At 45.8% G+C, this 8,262-nt stretch overlaps 1 protein-coding gene across 1 annotated transcript in view; it reads right to left on the bottom strand.

Annotated features, from left to right (window-relative positions):
* Positions 1-291: 291 nt before the first annotated feature.
* CDC25C (cell division cycle 25C) overlaps positions 292-8,262 on the bottom strand; it is a 9,301-nt gene continuing 1,330 nt past the window's right edge. Inside the window, exons 3-15 of the mRNA XM_085312640.1 lie at positions 8,155-8,240; positions 8,040-8,073; positions 7,446-7,479; positions 7,222-7,299; positions 6,323-6,466; positions 5,778-5,861; positions 5,365-5,517; positions 5,002-5,103; positions 4,589-4,651; positions 4,153-4,251; positions 3,828-3,961; positions 3,597-3,708; positions 292-1,079 (exon numbers count right to left, since the gene is read on the bottom strand). Coding sequence (XP_085168766.1) covers positions 939-1,079; positions 3,597-3,708; positions 3,828-3,961; positions 4,153-4,251; positions 4,589-4,651; positions 5,002-5,103; positions 5,365-5,517; positions 5,778-5,861; positions 6,323-6,466; positions 7,222-7,299; positions 7,446-7,479; positions 8,040-8,073; positions 8,155-8,240 — 1,264 coding nt within the window. The 3' untranslated portion in view covers positions 292-938. The remainder of the gene's footprint in view (positions 1,080-3,596; positions 3,709-3,827; positions 3,962-4,152; positions 4,252-4,588; positions 4,652-5,001; positions 5,104-5,364; positions 5,518-5,777; positions 5,862-6,322; positions 6,467-7,221; positions 7,300-7,445; positions 7,480-8,039; positions 8,074-8,154; positions 8,241-8,262) is intronic.

Below are 8,262 nucleotides of genomic sequence, written 5' to 3'. Positions count from 1 at the left end.
CATTTTCAGTGCCCATTGCCAACCTTTGGGTGTTAGAAGAGGCAAGATAGACCAAGCTTAGATGAAGTTCAGTCACTGAAAACAGCCACCCTTAGCTGCTTTCCCTAGAGAAAGCTATCTGCTAACCTCATCTACTGGCTTGTGCTTTATATGTAAAGCTATCAGAGTTTCAGCTTTGTCATCCCCACCCCAAAGAGTCTAAATGGAGATACCAGCAATTCAACTACAGTGAGCCATTATTCAAGAATTACTTATAATTGTGGTTTAATGGCTGCTGCTTGGGAAGACCATAGCTGACATATCAATAAAACATAATAGAGGAGTTAGCATTTTTCTAGCTGTCACTGCTGGTCTTTAGTAGCGGCAGTTGCTGGAGACTGACTTGCTGGGCATACCGGATCCTGGCTGGTGATGGGCTGAGAAATCATCATGTCCAGATGTACTTGCATGCTTAGCTTTCCTAATACTGAACTGCCACAGGGAGGAAGGACCAGTGCTAAAACACTTTTTTCTGTTCTACCCGTTTATTATTCCAGTCGTAAGTGACAACTAACAACAAAAATCCACATTAATATTAAACAGGAACATGCAGAGTCCTGTCTGAAGCAGGAGGGGTGAGAGTCCAACCCATGACTTACACCATCTTATAGCCTTTAGGCAAGACAGCTTAGCAGCTGGCTCAGTCTTTAGTGAACAAAGCCTGTTCTTTCTCCAGGCAGCTATGCTACACCCTTTCATTTGTGGCTTTATGTTCAGCCAGTGTCTCTCGGAGGCAATGTCAAGACTTTTTTAAACAGATCTCATTTGTCCTAGCAGTCTCAACAGGACAAGGCTCCTTTCTTTCACCTTTACAGTGTGGCTATCTTCAGAGAGCATAGGTTTATTTTTGAAGACAGAGCCCTTTCAAGAAGTTTCCACTCCAGGTATTGCTTTGGTGCTCACAGTTTCATGAGGCGAGTGATCTGGTCACGCTTCCTCCGCTCCACATTCCATGACTTGCTCTTGGTGCGGAATTTCATCAGCTCTGTTTTAAAATCCTGATGGTGCATTGGGCAGTAGCTCTGGGGTTCGCATAGATTCTGAGAAATGAAAGGAAAACACTTAACGTTCAGTGGTTAGTATTGGGGGATGCTGGGCAGATACAACCAGAGATTTTATCACAGGAGCAAGGATTCTGGCAGATTCTGTGGGCAGAATCATGACTTATCTGATAGCCAGGACCTACAGGTGAGACAGGAGCACAGTCCACTGTCTGATATGGGAGGAGAATCAAGTTAGAGAATACTTAAATTGGATGTACACAAATCCATAGGATCTGATGGGATATACCCATGAGTGCTGAGGGAGCTGGCTGATGTCATTGCAACACCACTCTTAATCATCTTTAAAAGGTTGTGGTGACTAGGAGAAGTTCCTCAGGACCAGAAGACAACAAATGTCGGTTATCTTTAAGAAGGACAATCTGGAGAACAACTGGCTGGTCAGCTTCACTTTGATCATTGGGAAGATAATGGAGCAACTAATTCTTGAAACCATTTTCAGACATATTAAGGTGATCATGGATTTAAAAAGGGGAATTGTGTTTAACCAACATGATAGCCTTTTATGATGAAGTGACTGGCTTGGTGAACGGGGCGGGGAGAGCAGTGGATAATGTKTATCTCCACTTTAGAAAGGCTTTCAGCACTGCCTCCCATAACATCTTCACAGACAAGCTGATGAGGTATAGGCTAGATAAGTAGACAGTGAGGCATACTGAAAATTGACTGAGCTGCTGGGCTCAAAGAGTTGTGATAAGCAGCATGAAGTCCAGCTTGAGGCCAGTCACTAGTGGTATACTTCAGGGGTCAATACTGTGTCCAATAATGTTTAACATCTTTGTTAATGACCTGGATCCTGGGGCAAAGCACACCCTCAACGAGTTTGTAGATGATACAGAAGTGGGAATAGTGGCTGATACATCAGATTGGTTGCACTGCTATTCAGAGGGACTTTTGCAGGCTACAGAAATGGGCAGAGAGGAGCCTCAAAATTAAACAAAAGGAAAATGCAAATCCCTCCACCTGTGAAGGAATACCTCATGCATCAGTGCAGTCTGGGTGACCAGCTGGAAAGCAGTCCTCCAGAGACAGTCCTGCAGGTCCTGATGGACACCAAGTTAAACATAGTCCAGAAGTGTGCCCTTGCAGTGAAAAAGGCCAACAGTATCCTGAACTGCACTAGGAAGAGTATTGCCAACAGGTGAAGGAAGGTGATCATTATCCCCTACTCAGCAATGGTGAGACCAAACTCAGACTGGAGTGCTGTGCCCAGTGCTGGGCTCACCAGCACAAGAGAGACATGGACTTACTGGGACAAGCCCAGTGAAGAGCCACAAAGATGATTAAGGGACTGGAGCATCTCTCATATGAGGAGAGGCTGAGAGACCTGGGATTATTTAGCCTGGAGAAGAGAAGGCTTGAGGGCAGATCTTATCAATGCATTTAAATATCTGATGGGAAGATACAAAAAAATCAAGACAGGCTCATCTCAGTTGTATCCAGTGAATGGACAAGAGGCAATGAGCACAAATTGAAACACATTAAGTTTCATCTGAACCTTAAAAAACAAAAACAACATTTTTTTTTTATGGTGAGGATGGTTGAACACTGCAACAGGTTGCCCAGAGAGGTTGTAGAGTCTCCAACCTTGGAGATACTCAAAACTTGACTAGACACAGTCCTGGGCAATCTGCTGTAGCTGATCCTGCTTTGAGCAGGAGGCTCAGACCCCAACCTCAACTATTCTCTGAAACAAACTAGGAGTCAGGAACTCCACCAATAGCTTTAGCTACCTCAACTCATATAGGGTGAAAACAATCTAGCTTTGCATAAGCAATGATCAGTTTTGCACAGACTGTTTGCAAGGAAGGTCTTAGAGTTTCACAAAACTGCCTGTTACAGTATTGGTTCTCATGAGTTCGGTAATGGCCAAAYCCAAAACATAATCAAATGTGAAGAATAAACAAAAAAACTGGGAAGATCATTATGCAGCTTATAAAGTCCTTCTGGCCCTCYATCTCCAAGAATGTAACAGTTGGAGAAGATATAGAGAAGGTGGCACAGGTGAGCATGAAGCATGAAATCGTTTCCTGGCAAGGAAGAATTGAATATGCTAGATTCTTCAGTCAAGAAGAAACATCTGAGGAAGACCTGCCAGAGGTCTAAAAGATGCCTAAGTGGCTTGGAAAGCATGAACAGGAAAACTACACAGATCCTCAATACAATGCTGTAGACACCAAAAGAAAGCAGGTGTTCAAAACACACAATGTACAGCTAAGCTCAGGAAGTCAGTTATGGGGCAGTATGAATGCTGGAAATTTACACTGGTTTGAAAAAAATAAGGCGGAAAAATTTATGGAAGAAAATCCTACTGAGGGCTGTTATATACAAAGATGCCACAAACTGCTAGACTCCAGGGAAATATCAGTCCCATGTTTGCTGCCTTCCTATACCCTTCCAAAACAGATCGGCATGGGTAGATGGCTATACCATGCCAGAGTATTCTCATGGTATTTCCTCCAATCTTTACCTCTTGCCCACAAGTCCTGCCATTACCTTGTACTCAGGGAAGAATTCCTTATAGCCTCCCTTCAGGACATACAGCTCAGGATAATGCAGCGCAGGGTACTCATTCATAGCACGATCTTCTTCCCTAAGATAGCGGCACCTTTGAATGCCAAGAAGGGAGCATCAGCCAAGGAAGGCCTTACGTCTCAGCATGAACCATTATTTTTGCTAGAGACGCTTTCTTCCCACCCACTGGAAATACTTAAGATTAGAGCTCACATTTTGGGGCCCCTCTCAGAGGAGAATTCACAGTGGAACACAAGGATTAGGCGTTTCTGTGGCACAGAAGGGAGGAGAGGCTTCTTCAGGAAGAATTCAAAGATGTCTTCCTGCCTGTAAAAGTTAACAGCTCCCTGCATACGGAAGACAGCCATCAGCTTTCAGCAACATCACCTTACCCGACAGCCTGTTATGACAAACCTATTTAATACCTCAATCATGCTGCTGCCTCCCATGATCTTGCTTCATCTCTTCAAGTCTCTCCACCCATGCTCCTTCCCCTCCCTCTCAGCCCCCTTCATTATGGCTTACCCAGTTCCCTCACCTTGATGTGCCCCCCCTTATACTCATAAGGGTACCGGCAGTCAAGGATGTAGAACTTGTCTATCAGGCTTTTAAACTGCCCAGAGAGCAAAGCAGCCACCTGTAAAACATAAAATATTTATTTTTATAGAGTTGTAATGGTGGAAAAGAAAAGTGGGGCACGGAATGGCCAAGGCAGAGTGCTGTGGCTGCATAGTAAGAACTGTCTGGGAAGGTTTCACTAGGTTTAATATAAATACACCCATGACCTTAGCCAACCTCCAGAAACAGCAAAGGGGCTACATAAATGACACAGAGCACCAGGTCTTACTAAACTTGCTAGATTTTGAAGCATATAAACAAGGAAGGCAAAGAAACAATTGGGCAGCATGTTTATGTATGGTAAGAAGGACACCTAGTCTCACAGGGAGTGGACAGGAGGAAAGACCATTGCTCACAGTCTCTGGAGTGATGTAGCGCAGATCTTGGTGCTGTCCTGTCACTGTTGGTAGCGCATACACCTGAGGAGACAGCAGTAACAGCTCAGAAGAGCAATTACTCTCAGGCCTCTTGTCCATAAAGCCCCATAGGGCCTCAGCACTCATATCTAGAGCAGCTGTTCCCTCTTTCCCTCCCAAAAGACCCATAAATGGATATCGGAATGCAATTTGAGGTTTCTTGGAATCATCACTGTCTTCTTCCTTATGCCCCCATATGGCAACAGGTACTTCATTTGAATACACATTTGTTTCACAGAGGGACCAAGTGAATTCATTTCACATATTCATCTTGTTGCACATCATTCAGTTCTAAAAACCGAGTCTCTGGCAGCTCTTCCTCTCAGTTGCTCTGTCTGAGAGCAGACACTTACTTTGGAGAAGTCCCCGATGAGCTGTCTGAGACCACTGTCCTGATCTAGGATTTTTATGATGTCCATGTTGGAGAGTGAAACTGTCTTCTTCAGGGTCCCACTCTGCAAAAAACAACTATCAGCAATTGTTCTCAGTATGTGAGTACTTCAGCTCTATAGTGTCCGATAGGCAGCCCTGTGTAGAGTCTCAGGCTTTTTCACCTGCAGGCTGGGCTATCCCCAGAACATGCTGCCTGAACAGATTTTTGGTTTTTTGTGCAGACTCCAATGGTGCTGCTTCTAATTGCAGAGTAAGCAGAGGGACCAGACTTAAATACCACAGTGTAAATGGAGAAGGTTGATATCCACAGCTAGCTCTCTTACCCCCTCTGGCTCATTATGGCCTCGGCTGCACCTCCGTTTCACCTTTACAGGAGTTTCATTGTCCTGGCACTTTACTATTCGTTTCAGTACTGGCCTGTTCAAATTCTCTGGCACTGAAGGTGAGCGGTACAAACGGCTTCTGTTCATAGAGACCTGGCCCAGAGTAGAAAAACAAGTCACAGAGGACAACACATTGGGAGAGCAGCACTGTCAATCCTTTAGTGGGATTATGCAGGTCCCTTCCTACAGAGTCCTCTCATGCTAGAGGTAAAATAGCTGCCCTTGGCATGACAATGAGTGGATGCCAAATTATGCAAATCCATACAACTGACTACAAGCAAAAGCCGTTGCCTCAAATCCTGGGCACTGTCTAGGCCTTTCCCCATAACACATTTGTAAGATAATGCACTCACCTCACTGATACTGATGTCCTGGGTGAGGAGGGGTCCAGAGAGCAAGACAGCCATGCTGGAAAACGGATCCCTAGCTACCAGCTTCTAATGAGTAGGGAAGGAGTGGGAGATGAAAAAAAGGTGAAAAGCACAGGAAGCGTTAAACACTAGGAGAGCTCACGGGCAATTGCCACAACCACAGTAACCTGTGAGTGTTTGCATCCATGGCTGATGCAGAGATTATGTTCAAGTGAGAAAGTAAAATACGCTTAAGAAAACGTATCCTGGTCACATATCCAGGAAGGTTGTTCTACATGTCTTAGTGTCTTTGAACTGCATTTCCCCAGACATGGAAGAGAAGTAGGTCTATACCTTCTATCTGCTACAGGGGTGCCCAGAACTTCCTCTTAAAAATAAGTTATCAAAAACAACCTGAGCAAAACAGCAGAAATGCTCTCTAATGCATAGGGGCTCATGGTAACCTGGCAATTCAGCCCAGCAAAAACTGCAATGTTTACTTCCCTACCCAGCAAGTCATGCTATGAAGCATAAGCTATTGTGCTTACCTCCCTGCTTACCTCCATCTCTTGTTCATCAGGAAACAGATCTGCAAAACCACTCAGGCTCCCCAGTACGTTCTGTGCATRAGATCCTGTGACAGCAATTGGGCTGCCCAGATCTTTCATCTCAGACTGCAAGCTCCCTATGTCCTGCCAGGGGACAAGGGAACAGAAAATGGTTATATCCTGTATTGCCCTATAGCACTGCTCAACTTTCACACTTGTTCTGCTATTGCTGGGCAAACGTAATTGCAGACGACGAAGCTTTCTTGGCATAGCTGAGCTGGTTGATCCCTTTGAGCATTAGCTATAGCTGGTCCATGGCAAAATTCACTAGCTGCTCCATCACAAAACCACCATTCATTGATGTAYATATACATAGACATCTCTGCAGTTTCCAGTTTCCCACTGGAAATTTCTTCAGACAAATAGCAGAGTGCCCTGTTCTCTACTCATAGAGAAGGTCAGACCTTCCCGACCCAGGCACGTACTACCATGATACTATTGCCTCAGCACCCTACTGAGATTGAAGCATGAACTCACAAGTGGAGGAGAGAAGTGGGTCCGAGGGTCTGGGCCCTTTTTCTGAAACAACAGAGGTACACGCCAGCCTGAGTACTGAAACCAGTCTCTCTCCTGAAAAGGCTGAGGAGAAAGGCTTGAAGCACTTCAGTAAGTGCTGAAAGCCAGCATCCCTCAGCACCAAGGCTATGTAAGAGAACTTACAAAGGCAGTAARTAGGCACAAATTCCTGCATAAGGGATGTTCCTCCCAAACTGCTACAGGGATTTGCAGAACCCAGAGTCTTGCTCCCTCCCAGATTATGGTGCCTGTACTGAGCACAGTTTCAAGCTATCGCTGAATGTCCACTATATCCTTTACCTTTCTGAAAGCAAAAAACTCACCTTTGTGGGGCTATCAATCTCTGTGCTGTCTTGCTGCACAGCATGTTTGAAAGCTGGTGTAGAGCACAACACCTGTGGCTAAAATGGACAAGAAACATTCACTGCAAATCCTGAGAACTGCAGCCAACAGCCCCGTACTCAAACTCCTCATAAACACTGCCTTCCTTTTGGCTGTCCCCCCAGAGGTGTGGTAGCCCTTCTTCCAGGGAAGGGGAACTGCTTACCAGTAAGGGTCTCACATTCTGCTTCTGTGACACTCTGCAGGGAGGAAAATTGCCAGTCAGATTTTCAACAGGTAACTAACTGCATGCAGGAGGTAATCTCGTTTCATCTGCTAATGTGGAGTACTGCCTTAACTAGGGTAAATGCAATTTCTGTGTCCCACTTAAATCTCAGCAGCTTCTTTTCTCTGAAGCTGCTGTGGAAGCAGTGGTTTCTTTTTTAAAAAAAATGTAAGCCAGTCATCTAAGAAGCACCATAAATTTCTTAAAAAGCAACCACGGCATATCACTTAAGACACAGTAGAAAGCATTTCTGGCTAGTGTTGGGGCCAGAAAGATGCATCTGTCAATGACTAAAATCCTGAGTAAATAAGCCATCTACTTAGAAGAATAAGTTTGGAAGGGTTGCTTGTTAAATTATCTTACGGAGCCCATTCAAAGGCCACACATTAACATACATATTTTATGGAAGCACAGAGGAACCAGAGCTCAGAAGGCAAACCTTCCGGAGGCTATATACACCCTTCCAGTTCCTCGCTCAGCATAGCGAATAATTATCACAAAACGGCCACAAAGCTCCGGCCTGCCGCGACTTACGGGCCGTCCCGCGCCCCGGGAGACTCTTCCCAGCCTGCGGGAGAGAGAGCTCGGTGAGGCGGGGCTCGGGCAGGCGGCCCCGCGCCGGGCAGGCCCCGACAGGCCCCGCGCTTACCGCCGCCGGGGATCGCGGCGGCACCGAAGGCGGGCGAGTCGGCGGCGCTGAGACCCGACAGCTCCAGGCGGCGCGTGGGGGAGGCCCTGCAAGGCACGGCCCGGTCAG

The sequence above is a fragment of the Rhea americana genome, unplaced genomic scaffold, assembly GCF_003343005.1.
Source record: "Rhea americana isolate MKP2758 unplaced genomic scaffold, rheAme1 scaffold_37, whole genome shotgun sequence".
Taxonomy (NCBI): Eukaryota; Metazoa; Chordata; class Aves; order Rheiformes; family Rheidae; genus Rhea; species Rhea americana.
The sequence above is the reverse complement of the archived record's forward strand: the minus strand, read 5'-3'. Positions and strand labels throughout refer to the sequence as shown.